The sequence below is a fragment of the Theropithecus gelada genome, chromosome 14 (assembly GCF_003255815.1).
Source record: "Theropithecus gelada isolate Dixy chromosome 14, Tgel_1.0, whole genome shotgun sequence".
NCBI lineage: Eukaryota > Metazoa > Chordata > Mammalia > Primates > Cercopithecidae > Theropithecus > Theropithecus gelada.
In genome coordinates this window covers 9,979,197-9,995,616 of record NC_037682.1, presented here as the reverse complement: position 1 = coordinate 9,995,616, position 16,420 = coordinate 9,979,197, and the positions used below count along the sequence as shown (strand labels likewise).

The 16,420-nt window shown below is 55.2% G+C and overlaps 1 protein-coding gene across 6 annotated transcripts in view; it reads right to left on the bottom strand.

Annotated features, from left to right (window-relative positions):
* The window catches only part of NRXN2 (neurexin 2), a 117,241-nt gene that overhangs the window by 17,542 nt on the left and 83,279 nt on the right, over nucleotides 1-16,420 (bottom strand). For 5 of the 6 annotated variants that reach the window (XM_025357373.1, XM_025357374.1, XM_025357376.1 and 2 more), the window contains 3 exons: nucleotides 11,490-11,671; nucleotides 6,664-6,835; nucleotides 2,747-2,836 (listed from right to left, as the gene is read on the bottom strand). In XM_025357373.1, the coding sequence (XP_025213158.1) occupies nucleotides 2,747-2,836; nucleotides 6,664-6,835; nucleotides 11,490-11,671 (444 nt within the window). The remainder of the gene's footprint in view (nucleotides 1-2,746; nucleotides 2,837-6,663; nucleotides 6,836-11,489; nucleotides 11,672-16,420) is intronic. The other variant, XM_025357375.1, reaches the window with a different exon arrangement.

Below are 16,420 nucleotides of genomic sequence, written 5' to 3'. Positions count from 1 at the left end.
CAGCACTGCCTGGGACCAGGCCCTGGTAAGCCGAGCCCTTCCTCCCCACCTGGACATGCAAGCACAGAAATGGAAAATGTTAAAGGGACCTTGCTTCGCTCACTGACAGCCAATATAACCCGCTCCAGCTCCAATCTCACCCCACACTCAGCAGTATGACACCTCAGAATTCCCAGCTGGGTGGGGTTGGGCTGTTCTGTTTGTTTTTAGTGGATCTGGGGGTCGGTTTAACCCTCTGAGTTTGTTGTTTTGGTTTGGTTTTTAGAAAAGATGTTTATTATGTTTAAGTTTAGATTTAACTTTGGTTTTGGTGCTGCTTATTTTTTTGGGGGGGAGGGGTTGGGCAGAGGGCCTACTACATTGCCCCATCTCCCCCGGAACCTTCAGCTGCTGGCACTAGGGGTTTTAGACCTGGCTTAGCCCTTGTTAGCCTCTGGTTAGTGCCTCGTTAAAGATCTGGTTTAGAGTTAGGTGCCTGTAAGCCTTGCCCCCAAAACCTGGGCTGAGGAGAGTCCAACTTGTGAAGCCCACAACCTCTTTGGAAACACAGGTTCTCTGGGACACCCAGGCCTCTGGGACATCCAAACATCCTTCCAGGCTCTAGCCAATGATGGCCACTGGTGTGTCTCCCCAGCCCCCCACTCAGTCTTCCTTCCTCCTCCAGCACCCTCCCACTGCCCACTCAGGCAAGTATAGCCCCTGGACCAGCAACGCCCACTACCAGTGCCCAAGAGCCCAAGAGGCAGAGGGCCAGTGGTGGCAGCTCTGGGACAGGCCCTGGAATGCCAGACCCAGCAAGGCCCAGGAAGACCTCTGCATCCAAGTTTATCCCCAGACACAAGAATCACGAGGAAAACAAAGGAGACAAGGATCACAGTGGTCAAATGAGTTGGGGAAGCAAACATTTCACAATCAAACAGGTTTCTTTCTCCAAGGGCTTTTCAGAGTCTTTATTAAACCAATGCACATAGGCATCTCCAAGAGGAAGAAACAAGATTCAGCATTTCCCAAACTCGTTCTACCACAAATCTCTCTATTGTGAAGCATCTCATGGGACTGTTTCATAGGACATGCTTTGGAACTGGAAAATGGATTCATCCAATAAATATTTATTGAGCACCTACCATATGTCACGCGCTAACAATAAAATACGCCCTCCAAGCATCCCCAGACCTTGTTCTGGGATACTTTCCTGATGTTTCTTTCCTCTCACCCTCACAACATGCCTGTGAGGTGGGCTGAGTAACCATCACTGTCCCATCTTACCAAGGAGAGAGCCGAGCCTCAGAAAGGGGAAGTACTTGGCTAAGACCACAAAAAGCGAGTTCCTTCTTTCACACTTTGGGAACTACCTCTCTAGTCCAATTGGTTATTTTCTAGAAGAGGAAAGTCAGATCTAAGGAGAAGGGGAAGGAGGGTCCCGGCTCTCCTTCATCTAAACCACAATTCCTCCCCCACCCCCCAGTAGGGCCTGTCCAACTCTCCCTGCCATTGGGGTCACAAGTTGTCCCAGCCTCAGCCCAGGCCGCTCCCTTGGCCTCTCTGATTCTGGAAGAGGGAGGTGGGTAATGGAGAGGAAGCCACAGTGTTAGCAAACTTGGTCCCTGTGGCCCCTGGCCCCATCCGCCATGAACTCCTCAAAGGGTTAAAGTTCACCCCGCTGGAGAGAGCAGCCCAGTGTGGCTGGGGGCTGTAGGTTTTAGCGATGTGTGTTACAGTCCCTTTAACTTTTTGTCCTGTTATGGGTTTATCACATCTGGTTATCAGCAGGTTTAGGCCCCACAGGCATGGGGGGCTAGAAGTTACATTTGGGGGTTTTAGTTGGGGAAGGCCCCAGTGGACATTTAAAAGCACAGTTATCAGCTGGTTAAGTGGAGGTTTAACAGTTCTACTTCCCCCTTAGAGTTTAGCCTTAGAGGTACAGAGCTCGCCCCCCCGCCCCCGCAAAAGGGAATGGGATGGATTTGCCCTTGGTCCCCAACTTCCCTTGGTGACAAGAAGCCTTCTCTATCACATCCAGCAACATCTCACCACACTCAGGCCTCAAAAGGTCTTGCTCGGTCTTCCTCATCAGCCAAGCAGGAGTAGAAATCCCTATGGGCCCACCATCTCCTGCCCCACCTCCCTTAGTCTCTCCTCAACTTCTCAGAGGCCTTCTGGACTAAGTTGGGCCTGTTCCAGAGACAGCAGCCCCACAGCACTCTCTTTGGGGGTCTTCCAGTAGGATCTGAGGCCCCCACTCTTCTCTCTTCTCCTCACATGGCTCTGGTGAAGCCTTCCTAACCCTCCTCAGGTCAGCCTTCCTGCCTTCCAAAGGCTTCCTGCCTCTGCATGCTCTGTGGCCCTCCGTTGGCCCTTTACCAAGCCTCCGAGATGATTCTGGGCAGAGGGAACCTACCTACAACCTGCATTCCCAGCCTGCTTGTGATTTACTGCTGGGATCGCAGTGGGGAGCTCCCATGGTAGGGATCTTGTGGATTACCGTAGTTGATCCCAGGTTTAGAAAGAGAACAAGACTCCCCCTACTTCTAAGGAAAAACCCCACTCCTACCCCAAAAACCACCACTCTGAAATGCACAGACAGACCCTTGACTCCAAAGGGGAAGGGAGCATTCTGGCTAGCCAATTGTCCCTTCACTTGCGGGTGGGCGTTGGTGAAGGCATGGAGGGGGAAAGAGAGAGCTCTGCACCTTTAAGATAGTGTTTTTAAAGTTAATTAATTAATTAATTAATTCTGGTTAATTACCTTTGTCGAGCAGCCACTCATCTACTACTCGACCAAGCCGGTAGGGGATTCTCTGTCTAGCAATCGCCAGGCGCTCGTTATCAAAGTTTCCTTGGAAAAGTTTAGAAAGACAGTAGGTTTCTCAGGCGGCGAAGTCCAAAGGAGTTAGAAAAGTAATTACGCAATCCTCAGGAGACTCAGAGTAAGCAGCAACATCCACAGAAAGAGGGGAAGGGAGGAAAAGAAACGCTGGGCCCCTCTTCTCCCTCGACCCCCTCCCTAGGCTCTGGTTCAGAGCCAGCCCCACCCTGGGGGCAGGAGCAACCCAAAGCAAAAGAGATGAGAAAAGAAGAAAAGGAAAGGGACACAAAAGAAAGGGAGCTGGAAGGTCAAATGTCAGAGGTTAAACAGGTTTATCTGTGGTTAAGCTGCTGTGGCCCCCTTCCTTCCCCATCCCAAAGTTGGGGGGCAGGCAGGGGAGGGGCATTTAGCAGGTTTAAGTTGGGGGTGGGAGGCATCAGTGGCCCAGCTGGTTCCTGCGTTTAGAGGGCGGTTTAGAAGTGGGAGGGATGGGTTAAGCGGGGTTTATGCGGCATTTAGGGGGCCACCCAGCACGCGCATTGAACAGTGAGATTTAAACCACTTCTCCAGGCCACCTCAACTCCCTTTGCCTTCGTGCTCCACTCCCAGCTTCCCCTCAATTTCCACCTCATACCACACCCCTGACCCCACCACCACCGTCCCCCTTAAGTCCCTCCTGCTCCCAACCCCACCACTGCACTCCCTACAAGGCCTCCTCACCCTGGTCAGGGCTCCCATTCTACTGGGCAGCCGCTACAGGTGTGGTGTGGGAGCTGGACCATCATCCAGCAGCCCTCTTCCCCTTCTCACCTTCTCTTTGGCCCCTTTCTCCTCCCCTGCAGACAGTCCCCCGCCACCCTTCTCTGCACCCTTCTCTGCCCTGAATGCACCTTGACCATTTTCTGCTCAGAGCCCAGTCTCCTCTCCTTGCTGTCTCAGGACCTCATCTTGCTCACCCTGCCAGGCCCTCAGCCTTTCTTTTCCAGGCTCCTCCCCCCAGTTCCAGCCCCCATCTCTTTTCCAAGCTTGGCTGTCCATTGGGATACCCACCTGTTCCTCTCTCTGCTCACCAATCTCCAGCCCCTGGAGACTGGGAAGGGGAATGTGTGTGAATGTGTGTGTGTGCACACAAGCCTATGTGGAAAGGGGTTCGTCAGTGCGCCTGAGAGGATCTGTGCTCCTCTGTGAGCTGTGGGTGATCCCGGTCTGCAGCAGTGGAAAGGGAACTGATTTCCTTTGAGAATCTGGCCACTCCTCCCATTTAAGCCACTGACAAACTATTCAGTGCACACTGGTGGGGCCAAGAGGCTTTTCCTGTCATCTCTCACTGCACAGCTGCGCTCACCTGCCCAGAGATCCGGGCCTGGGCCTGCCTAGGTACACCTCCCATGAAGGTGCACACAACGTGTTCATATGGGTATGGATGGTGCCTCCTTAGGTGCTTATGAGGCAAGGAGATTCTGCTTTCCCTATAGATTCAGGACATTTGTGTTTAAATTAAAAACAGATCATTCAATCCTGTGTGTGTGTCTCCAAGAGGAAGAGAAGAATGTACATCTGCCTGGAGGGAGGCTGAGTATATAAAAATTCTAACAAAAGTCCTATTTATTGAGCACCTTTGCTATGCCATGCCATTCTAGCGTTCAATGACATTCTCACAGTATTGCTATGAGGTAAGTCACCTTTCAGAGGTGGAAACTGAGATTCAGAGAGGCTAGATGACTTGTCCAAGGTTACACACTTGCCAGTGGGAGATCCAGGATTAAAACCCAGGTCCTTCTGACTCAGAATCCATGGGCTGTGTCTCTGTGCTCTCAAAGAGTCAGAGGGTCTCCCCTCTCCGGGCCCATGCATACTGCTGATCTGACCTGCTGGTATTGCTCAGGATCTGCCCTCAGTACACAAAGGCAACCACCAGGCCCTCATGTTACTCCCCTTTACAGGCAAGGGGCACCCAGCAGCCTTTCCTCACCCCTAGTCAGGGGTCCCTGAGGAGAGGAGAGCAGGAATAATTCTTCCATCCTGACTGGTGGCCTGCTGGGCCCCAAGGGGAGAAGCTCTAGATCCAAGTCCTGGCTTGACATGGTGAGGCCTTCATGCTTCTGAGCCCAGCCCTATCCAGCACAGGCCAATGTCATCACTGCTACAAAGGTTGCCCTAGTGTGTGTGCGTCGGAGAATGAGAGAAGTCTGCTGCCCACAGGGATCATGCCTACGCAGCCAGAGCTGTCAGTGTTGGCTTGTTGCGGGGCACGGGGGGTAAGTGGAATTTAGTGTAGGAGGGTTGGTGGGTCTTGAGTGTCCCTACATGTACCCAGGGCCTTGATGTAGGCTGGCATCCCTCTGCAGAGCTGCTTTTTCATGTGTCTGTCTGACCATACGAATGTCTGCAGTTGTCCATATGTCTAAGGTTGACCTGTGTGTACATCAGCCTCTGTAGGTATTAGGGGGCCACGTGGGCCTCTTTATCTCCAGTGACTTTCCAGAAATGTCTGGCTACAAGCCTGCATAACTGGTGTCATAAGCCTGTACTGGCATCTTTACTCCAGCATAGATGAGCCCATGAAGGTTTACACATTGGCCTTTTGCCCCTGCCCCTCGCAGTCAGCATGGGGCAGCTTCTCCGCCTCAGCCTGGCTGTCTCTCCTCCTGGGAGAGTGATGGAGGTCGCAGATGCTCACTCCACTTCTCAGTCAGGCCCTGACTGCAATGTCGCTCAGACAGTATCTCAGCATCTCTGTGTTTCTGCAGTTTTCCCTGCAGTGTTTCTGTTTCCACTCCCTCTTTATCTCCCATGCTGGGGCTCTCCTCCGCTCCCTTCCAAGGCTCTGTCCACCTCTTCTCTCCCTGGGCCTGCATGTCAGCATCTCCATCTACCTCTCCGCATCTCTCCTTGTCTTTGCGTATAGTTCAGTACTATCTCCTTATCTTTCCATTGCTTCCCCTCCGGTTTCCTCTCATTCTGAGGCTCTATCTCTGCCTCCCTCAACATCTTTCAGTCTCTGTCTCCTCACTTCCCCCATGTCCTCATCTCTGTCCCTCTCCTGCACTCCTCAGACCTTGGTTTGTCCTTGGCCGCCACAGCTGTCACCCTGTCGAACTTGGTCTGTTTGCATTCTCAAGGCTCCCTGCAAGCAGGGACTGAGTCCCCAGGACCTAGCACAAGCCCTGATGCCTAAACAGGTTGTCAACAAAGGTTGTTGAATGCACATGACCCTGTGTTTCATTTTTGTTGTCACTTGTCTCTCCCTTCCTTTCACCATGTCCCTCACTGCCTTGGACACTGGGGTCCTTCACTCTGAGTCTCCATGGCTACTTCTCTTCCTTCGTTAGATCTCCTAAGTGGATCTCCTAAGTGGATCTCTGACTTGCTCTTTATAAGGACCTTGGTTCTTTCCTTGGCTCTGCCCTTGGTAACAGCCCCGTCTCCTTGCCAAGACACGTTTTATGTTACTTCTGGATTTTCTCTCCTGTTTCTGCATCTGTCTCCCTCATTTCTGAACTCACCCTTTCCTCAATCGCATCAGATTCTCCTCACCTCTACCCTCCCTCCTCTTCTCCCCCCACCCCCAAACTGGACCCTAGCCTTGCAGCCTTCCCACCTTAGCCCTGCACCCTCCCCTATAGGGGGCGCATTCGCACCACCAAGGTCTCGCCCCGCCCTCACAAATCCCGACTTTTCCTAGCCACGCCCCTGCCCTAGTCCCGCCTCACAAGCTTAGTCTCTCCAGTAGCCCCGCACCGCCCCAGAGCCGCTTGGCCCCGCCCCGGTGCGGCCGCACTCCTACCCACCCGCCCAGAGGCCGCCACCCGCCCCGCCCCGCCACCGTGCCTCCTCCGCGGGCCCGCGCCGCCTACCTGCCGGGTACCGCTCGTTGACCGGCCAGCTGTCCACCTGCAGGGTGGCGTTGCCGCCGCTTCGAGTGAAGCGCACCACGTGGTATTTGCCGTCGCTTACGATGGCGTTGGGCTCGTCGATGGTAATGTCGTCCGTGCCCACATTAAAGATCACCCCCACGGTGCCCTGGTCCTGGGGACAGGGAGGTGGAGGTCAGCCACCAGAGGGAGCTACCATTCATCCCTTGCAGTGGCTACTCCTGTGGCCACCACTAGCCCAGCTCCGCAGCACTTTACAGCTTTACAAGTCACGTTTCCCAGGTCTCAACCACTGGAGGAGGTGGGCAGGCTGGCTACCCTTCCCCACATGCAAGGGAGTAACCTGAGGCTGGAGGTGGGGGCAGACACTGTGGGGTGCAGATCCTGGGCCTGGAGCGCCTTAGACTAACCACACCTGTCTCTTGCCTTTTGGTTTGTCCTGGATATTCACAAATATTCATAGAGCACCTACTCTGTGCAAAGGCCACTGGGCCCAGACAGGGGTGATTGGGCCAAGCTGGGGACCAGCTCGGGGTATAGAGGGCAGAGGCCTCCCTAAAGCAAGACCAGCAGATAAGTCCACAGAAGCTGGCCTCTGCCAGAGGAAGGTCTGATCCCCAGCCCCTCCCCAGTCCCCAGCCTCCAGCCTCTCCTCCCCAGTATGCTCTGCACCAGGCAGGCCCCCAGGGTGCTCCCACCCACACCAGGGCATTAGCATGCCTCTCCTGGCAGCCTCTCAGGCCCAAAGTAGGTCAGGCTCTGAGTATGGGGGTGGCCCCTCTGCAGCCATGGGGGTAGAGGTTGGGGGTGTGGACTGTGTGTATGGTGGGATGGACACCAGAAGAGCTGACGGACAAACTATGCTAGACTGACCAAGAAAGGGGATCATGGGGGTGTCGGGGTAGGGACTGGAGCTAGGGGCTGGGGAAGGACAGGCAGAGTACAGACAGGGACAGAGGCCTGGAGAAGGGGAGAAAGAACCTAAGCAATCTCTGGGACCCAGGCCCATGGTACACCCTGCAAAGGCAACCCAGGATCAGCCCAGGAAGAGTTCTGTCTGTGGTGCTAGAGTGAGAGGGAGGGCTTCACTGAAACCTAAATCATGCCAGGCCCTGTGTGGGTACTGTACATGCATGCTCTCTTCCCCACACCAACCCGCTGAAGAAGCTCATAGCTCCCTGTTTCATCAAGAAAGAGACTGAGGCTCAACATAGTTAAATAACATCTCAAAATCTTGCAGCTCATGAGAAGGAAGCCCCAGATTTGAACCCCAGCTAGTCTGACTTCAAAGCCAGTGTTCTCTCTCTTTGCCCACCAGCCTAGGAAGACCCTGACTCAAAGAGGTGGGGGTGTGGGATGATCCAAGAGGCTGCTGAGGCCAACCTACCTTCAAGACCAAAGGCATCTAACCAAGCCAATGAAGGCCCACCGGGCACTAAGCCTGACCCCCTGTTTCATTTCCCTGAACCTCCCAGCAGCACTCCTGAATGCGGTCTCAGCTCTCCTCCCACAGGGAACAGACACTCACACAGGTTCACTCAGACCCCCTGGCTCACACACTCTCAGGCACCCAGCCCATCACCATAGAAACACACTACACTCTTGGGATCTTCTTGAAAGAATGCCCCATGACCTGGACATGTGGAACATTCAGCTGCCACCTCTTTCCTGCATCTAGCAGAGCCGAGAGGCTTGGTGGCACTGGGGGTGTTGGCAGGGGTGGCTCACAGATGGGGCAAGGGTTAGGGTTTGGCAGAGAGAGTTGGGGGACAAGGTTTGCAGCTGTGGCTCAGAAGACCCATGTCCTATCCCTTCCCACTTGTGGGGTCCAGTTGTCTCCTTCTCAGAACCTGGGAAAACCACATACATATATGCATGCATGCACGCTAACACACACATGCATGCACACAGTCATACATGCATGCAGCCTCTCTCCTCAGATGCAGTAAAGCAGGGAAACTGAGGCTGGGCTTGCCTAAAAAGAGTATTAGCAAGCCCCACCCATCCACCACCCACAGACTGACAACATCCCCAGGGAGACGGGCTGATCATCTGCTCCCCACACACGGGAAGGGAACAGTCGATCCTCCTCGGTACTATTGTTAGTAATAATATCACCCAGAATAGCATCAGCTCCCTGGATTCCTCTGAGGATTTCTCCCCGCAGGCTCAGCCCAGGCAGTGATGGTGGTCAAGGAGCACATGCGGTCTGGGAGCCAGGCTGGCAGAGAGCCGGCCAGGGAGCTGGAAGGCAGGACACCTGGGTTTCCTAGGAGGCAGTCAAGCTCAGGGCCCTGCACTCCGGGGGAGAGGCAGCTCCCCAGAGCCTCTCCCAGTGTGAAGTCAGTTGTCACTTCTGTTAAAGTCATTAATTCCTAATTCCCCAATTACCTCATTAGGCGGCGGTGGGGAGAACGCAGCCGCTCCTACAGCAAATAATTATGGGAGTCAAAATTAATTTGGCAAAGTGGAGCGACGCTTTATTAGAAACGTCAAATTGCTTTTCTCTTATTTTGCTGCCGCCTCCCCACTCTCTGAGAGCTGCTACTGACGCTGTAGTGGGAGCTGATGTGTCACCAGGGAAGGAAGGGGTTTGGGGGCTGCCCCCAGGGGGCCTCAGCCCATCTGGTGCCCAACTCGCACCTCATGGCTGGCTCCTCTCATGGCCCCTCACCCTTGCCAGGCCTCTCCACCCTCGGGCAGACTCCCATCTTCCCTGCCCTCTGTAGTACCCGGCACCAGTACTTGTTCCTCCATAGCCTTGCACCAGTAAGGCCTGTGAACAACTGTTGGGAGGGAAAAGGAGGAAATCCCTTCTCCTCACACCCTGATCCCCCTACCTTTTCTCCTCAGTAGGGAGCCCTGTGCCCTAACCTAACAGGCACAGAGGTACACAGTCCTGCCCAGGTAGCTGATCAGAGATGGTCAGGATACTAGCTAACACAGCATGCTCCCTATGTGCTTCACATACATGATCTCCTTCAACCTCACAACATCCCTCTGTCCTCTTCCCTGCCACTCCATAGATGGGCAAACTGAGGCCCAGACAGCTGTGGTGACTTGCACAAAGACAGCAAGGAAGTGGCAAGCCATGCAGAGCTTCGCATGAGGGAGAAGAGAGAGAAGGAGAAGCCCTCACTCACAGAGGACACAGGGAAACCCAGTCACATCCCACCACCCAGAAAGGCAACTGAAACAACTGCAAACACCACTCCATGGGGAAATACACATCTATAGATACACTCCATCAGAAATCATGAGACCCAGTCTCTGTCTTCATCCCCCACTGTCACAGCCATCACTCCTGACACACATCACGGTGCATCCAGTCCCACACTGTCGTCTACAGCCACACTGTCTCTCACTTGCCGGGTGCCTCTCACCGTTCTAGATAACTGCCTGTTCTGCTGACACAGGTACAGAACTTCCAGGCCTCTTCTTGGGCCTGACCGCTGTCCTGCTTGCTAGTCCTCCTTCTGCACCCCTTCCTCATCCACTGCCACTTCCACCCCAGCTCTGCTCTGCCTACAGGAAGTCTCCCCTCATGCTCCTTCCTTCACGCCCTGGTGTTGGGGTGGGGTGGGGTGCAGACCTGGGATGCTTAAAAGCTATTGTGTAATGAAGGCCAGTGGCTGCATTCCCAAGCAGATGCGGAGAAATCAAAGCCCAAACAAGCCTCTCCCCTGGCTTCCTCTCTCCCCTTCCAACTAACTATGCCCTCCTGAAAGCCAGGGGCCCCTCACCCAGAGCTTTCCAGCCCACAGAGCCTGGCCAGCCTGCCTGATCCCCACAGCACAGGGGTCCTGGCCAGGGTGAGCATGTGAAATACAGGCAGGGAAACAAGGTGGCTGTTAGGGACCAGAAATGTACAGATGAAGACTGAGGGCAGAGGCTCGGGATTGAGGACTGTGAGGAGGGGTCAGGGGAGAGGCTGAGACCAGAAATGAAATGGAGCAATACCAGAGGTCATAGGGAAGGGTGTAGGGCAGAGCCAGAGATGGGGGAAAGGGCAGGGAAAGAAAAGGGGCCACTTGCAGACTAGAGTTCGACAGGACTCAAAATGGTGAGTCAAGGAGCTGCATATATGGTAGGAGGCCCAGAGGGAGACCCTAGGAATGAACCAAGGTCAAGGCGGGGAGCAGACACAGGGAGGAGCTAGGGCCACAGGTGGAGCTGAGCAGAGAAAGGCAGAGCAAGGTGGGAGCCGAGGTCAGGTTGGGGATGTGGGGCTGGGCCAAGGGGTTAGTGAGGAGTGAACCTGGCTAGAGAGGCAGTAAGGGAGACAGGGTAAGGGGGCTGCTGGGAGGGCAAAGGGGCAGAATCCAGAGGCAAGATGAAGCTGCAAGGGTAGGCTGCCCTAGGGCAGGTAGGTATGAAGGAGGGGCAAGAACAGGTGCAGGACACAGTGGGCTGGCCTAGCTGGTCTAGGAGTGAGCAGGCAGCAGCCTGGGGGAAGTCATAAATGTGGGACACCTCTGAAGGCTGCAGGAGAATGGCCTGAAAGGCCCAAAGAGGCCCTTGACTACTTTTAGGAAGGTCATAAAACACAGGTGGTCTCGGGGAGTGGGGAGCTGGAGAAATATGAATCAGATGGGAGGGTGGATCTGGGAGTCTTGGTGAATAACTGAGAGAGGGAAGAGTCTCAGAAGCAGAACTTCTTAGCAGGAAGCTCCAGCAATGAAGGAACAGAAGTTCTGAGGATTCCCCATGAGGGAAGACTTGAGGTGCTGATCCCATGGCAATGAAGGGCTGAACTGATTTGGGAGCAGGAAGCTTGGGGTTGAAGGGCTCGGGCCCAGGGTCCTTACGATGTGCAGCTGCAGGTAGTCTCCAAGGCCGGAGGCGCTGTCCACCCGCACCAGCACAGCGCTCCGCTGGTGGGTGCTGAAGCCCACAGCCAGGCGATCCATCCTCGTGCTGGGCCTGTCATTGGGGGGCCACGTATAGGTGATGAGTGCTCCCCCCTTCCCAAAGATGTATGTGGTCCCAGCTGCAGAGAGAAGGAAAGGGAGACAAGAAGAAATGACATCAGGAGGACGAGGTCAGCAGGTCCTCAGGGTTGTGACCAGAGAGGGATGGAACCCCAGGTCTAGATGTGGGACTTCAGCTGTGATACCCACAGCAGCCACCAGCCCCGCCACCCCAGGGAGCAGTTGGCAGGCGGGTGCCTGGGTGAGAGCCTGTGCACGCGCACAGACAGATGTAGCTGCCTCATCAAGAAGTCTAGCTTTAATTACAGCAAAACGGAGAAGTAATAGAGTGACACAGAGAGAGAGCCCAGAGAGAAGCTGCAAGGAGACTGAGAAGACGAGAGTGCTGTGGGCAGGAAAGACCCAGGGGGCCCGGTCCTGACTAGCTCCACTTCTCCCAGGTCTGGCAGAGGTGACAGATCCAAGGTGTGTGCTTCTTTGGGGCCAGAGTTGAGCAGGCACCAAGGAACCCCAGGTGATGGCAGGAAGATGAGCAGAGCTGTGTGCAGCTCTGACTCACAGTCAGAGCTGGTGCCCTCCAACATCTCCCTGTCCCCACCCCTCTCCTGGCTTGCCCAGGACTCCCTGCTTCCGCCCTCACCCAGGGGACTGCCTGGGTCCCAAAGTAGGAAGGTCCTGGAGCCCTGCCCAGAAAGGAAGAGACAGCCATGGGTTGGGGGGTGGGGGGAGGGGAGAGGGGAGATTGACAGCCAGAGAAGGAAGGAGGCAGAGAGACAGATGGACAGAGAAGGACAGAGAGGGGTGTAGGTGAGAGAAACGGGAGAGTGGGAGCCGGAGATGAAGGCTCCCTCTCCCAGCCCTCCCCCACCCCACCCTCTCTCCCCTTCTCCTTCTCTTCTTCGCCAGCCGGCTGCTGGGGGCGGGTGTGAGGTCCCTAACGATCTCAGCCCCAAAATAAACCCCATTAGTCGCCATGTTCCCTCCTGCGGCTGACTGAGCTCTCTGGGGGTGGGGGTGGGGGGCTGGTCACCCAGTTTCCCGGAAAGGAGCCTTGTCTGGGAGGCCTGAAGGACTAGTACTCCACAGCCTGCAGAGAAGGGAAGGGAAGAGAACAATCTTGCATTCTTTAGAATATAAATGGAGCAGATGAGATTCATAAAATGCTTAATTAAATAATTAGCCACTAACGACTCCTCACAAAGCACTTCTTATGGGGAGAGGGGTTCAAGGGAGGACTTAGAGAGGGAGACAGACAGATGAGGCCTAAGGGTAAAAGCCTAGAGGGGGAGAAAAATGTCCGTCTGGGGGTGGGAGAACTCTGGAGTGAGGAACTAGTAGCCTGCGGGGGCAGGAGGGCCTGCAGCACTTCTAAGGAGCAGGCCTTGCCAGCAGCCAAGGTGGTGGCCCAGTTGGTAACATTAGGCTGGGTTCCCTCAGGTACCATGGGGTCTCTCGCCTCAGGGACTTGAACCCCCTTGTAGTTGGGTCAATCAGGTGTGAGGAGCCTCCATCACAGGGAGCTCCTAGGACCCCAAAGGGGAGGGGCTGCCTGAGTTTCTTGTGGGGAGCCACCATCTGCAGGCCCAGGGAGGGGCTGAGGAGAGAAGGGAAGATTGTTGCCTGGTTCCCAAAGAGGTCTTGAGGCCAGCAGGGGGTTGAGGTTGGGGGAAGCAGGAGCCATGGGTCCCCTTGCTGTTCCTGAGAGCACCCACCATCAACATCTTCCATCTCCCCAGAGTGAGAGGTGACCCCAGGAGGAAGGGCAGGAGGGAAAGAACCATCGGGATGTCTAATAACTGCCATTTCACCTCTGCCTGTTGGCCAGGAAAGCACCCCCAGCAGACAGAGGGGGCTTGGCTTTGCCCTCTCCAGATCCAGGTGTCCTTTCTACCTGAGGGCCCTGGAGGCACAGTGGTGAGCACTGAATCCTCAGGATGGGCCCCCAAGTCAAGGGTGGAGAGTTGGCTGACAGTGGGGTATGCAGTGAGCCCCACCTCCACACCATGTGGTCACCTGCCTGGAAGGGCAGGGCCTGGAGGTGGGGAGCCCAGTAGGCCTCAGCCAGTAACAGTCTTTCCACTCCCAGCACTGCAGTACTCCGGAAAATCGGCTGTTTCCATGACAACTGTAATACCCAGGGTCCTCCTCCCCCCTCCACACAAGCTGCACATCTGAATTTGGGGGGTGGGGTGGGCCAGGGGAGCAGAGATGCTGACCTTCCTCCACACACATTCCTACCCTCACCTCCCTGATCAGAGGCTGCAGCCTCTTCACCCCTGGGCTCCAGGGCCTCCCATTCAGAGAAGGCTTTATTGGGTTTCTTGGTCCCTCAGACCGGGGAAAGAAACCCAGTCTACCTGCAGGCTGCCTCCAAATCCCCCAGGTCTAGGAGAAAAGAGGCCCTTTCTCTTCACTTCCCAGCCCAGATCCCAGACAGCAAGCACATCACCATGGACAGAGCCCTGTCTGTGCCCAGAGAGGGCGGGAGGAAAAAGCCGGCCAAATGCCTCACTGGGCAGTGAGGCAGGAGGGATCAGAGGCGGTGTCCAGCGCCCAAGCCCCCAGGCCCCACACCCACACACAGGCGGCGACGCACCCAGCTGCACACAAAGACCCAGCGTGGAGAGGCAGACCCCCGACAGGAGACGAAGCAGTCAGGAAACATGGCGGTGAAGGCACAAAGACAGACCATGGAAGGCGGCCCCAGGACAGGGACTGGCCAGGCGTGGGACAGGGCGCACGCGTCCCCACTCCCGAGGCCCGTGGCGCACAGGCTGCCCAAGCCCAGACCTCCCCTGGGATTTATCACCCAGCTGTTCTCACACTGCAGCCAGTTTATTATGCTGGGCGGGCCTCTTAAAGCCTAAGGGCGTTTATTACACTGTTGGGGGACGGGGCGGAGAGACTCTTCTTGGGCAGAAGAGGTGAAGGATGAATGGTTTATTGCACTGGGGCGGCAGTAATTACCCTGGGGAGACATTTCTCTCCCAGCACCGCGGCTGCCTCCGGAGCGCAGAAGGCTGGGGTTCGGAGACCGCTGGGCTGGGAGGCGGGGCTTCCACCAGGCCCCTCCCCAGCCGCGCTCCGGAGGCGCCTCCAGCCTCTCACCCCGGCGAGCTGTCCTTGGCCCTGCCCACGGACTCCCCCAGGGAAGGCACCGCTGCCTTCTAGGAGACACGGAGCCCAAAATAGGGCACCACATCTAGAACCTCTGACAGGCTCCAGAAAGGGTTTGAAAGGCAAGAGGGGCCTGAGTCAAGGCCCAAAAATGTTGCCCAAGGGTGGTGTAGACCAGTTGTTTTTAACCTTCCTAGGAAACCACCAGTGAGCTGAATTGTGCATAACATTTCAGAGAGAACTACACACCTGAAGCCTAAGGCAAGAAAGCCTCTGGCCAAACACAAGATGCCACAGGCCCAGGGTTGGCATCTTCTGCCCACTCCCAATATAGTCTCCTCAATACCTCCTAGACCCAGAAATTCACTGATCCAGTGAAATACTCTAAATGTTCAAGAATCTTCCATGCAGTCCCACACACACCTGCATTCTAGAAAAAAACCAACCAACCATTAATAATGGTTAGCTAACCCAGACCCAAACAACATAATCATCCATGTAGAAAACCACCCATGCAGTGATGCCCCTGTGGTTAAAACTACATGTGCAGAACCTCTGCCTGCCTGTGTCCCTGCAGCATCCGAAGCCATGAAAGAAAACCTTCTGGAAGATCTAGACTTGTGAGAAGATAAAACATCCTGCACAACCCAGAAAAGCCATGGCCCTGGTGCTCACAGCCCACACCAGCGCTTTGTACATGAACCTTTACATCCCGGACGGGGAGATCTCTACTGGTCCAGATCCCTGCGCTCGGCTGTCTCTTGATCTAGGATCCCAGAACACAGTCTTTCAATTGTTAACCCCCTGCTTGGCCATAAACCATCCAGTCAGAAATCCGAGTTAACACACCCTGTTCAGAATCAAAATAAATGCTAGCCCCCTTTATAAGCTGGAGTGATAAACCTGGAACCCATGGAAGCTACCGACTCAGAACTTAGCAGGGATTGACCACTCCATTCCTGGCCGAAGAGTACCAGAAATGAACACGGTGAGGTGGGAGGAACCTCAAGGACTCTGAAACCAGAATTGGGGATCCAGGACCAGGAGAGTGTCGCCCCTGGGCTCAGCTCATTTTTAGGACCCAGGTGTGCCAGTCCTCCCATGCCCCAGACAGACATCAGGTACAGGAGTGGCAATGGGTGTCTGGCAGATAAGGACATTATGTAACAGGAGGGGTTGGGGGGGATGGCAGGGTAAATGGGGGATAGTGTGAAGAGAAGAGAGGAGAGGACAAGTAGAAACACAGTGAGACCCCAAAAGAAGGCAAGTGGAGAAGCTGGTGCAGAAAGGAGAGAGGCTGCCTCCCACTGGGGATGCTAGGGAGACACTGGGCAGAGAGGAAGCCTGGCCTGGAAAGGCCTCTTGAGCTGGCCTGGTCCTCTAGCCAAGTGTGGGTCCCAAAAAGAGCCTGTCTTTTCACCTTTCCCACCATGGTTAATGGTTAATGGGAGCAAAGGTGGGGTTTAGCCAGGACAGGTGGCCTCATCCCTTCTCCTCCTTTCCTTGGGTCCTCATCCTTCCTCTCAGCTGCCCCACCCTTCACAGGTTCCTCCCCCACACCTCCCACCCCCTTCTATCATCATCCTTGAGCACCCTCCAGATGACTCCTCCTGTTTCCACTAGGCACTGGTCCTCTTTCTCCTCTGCGCAGCAAAGGGGTGGCTGTCTCCGAGGCAATCCCAAGGCCAACA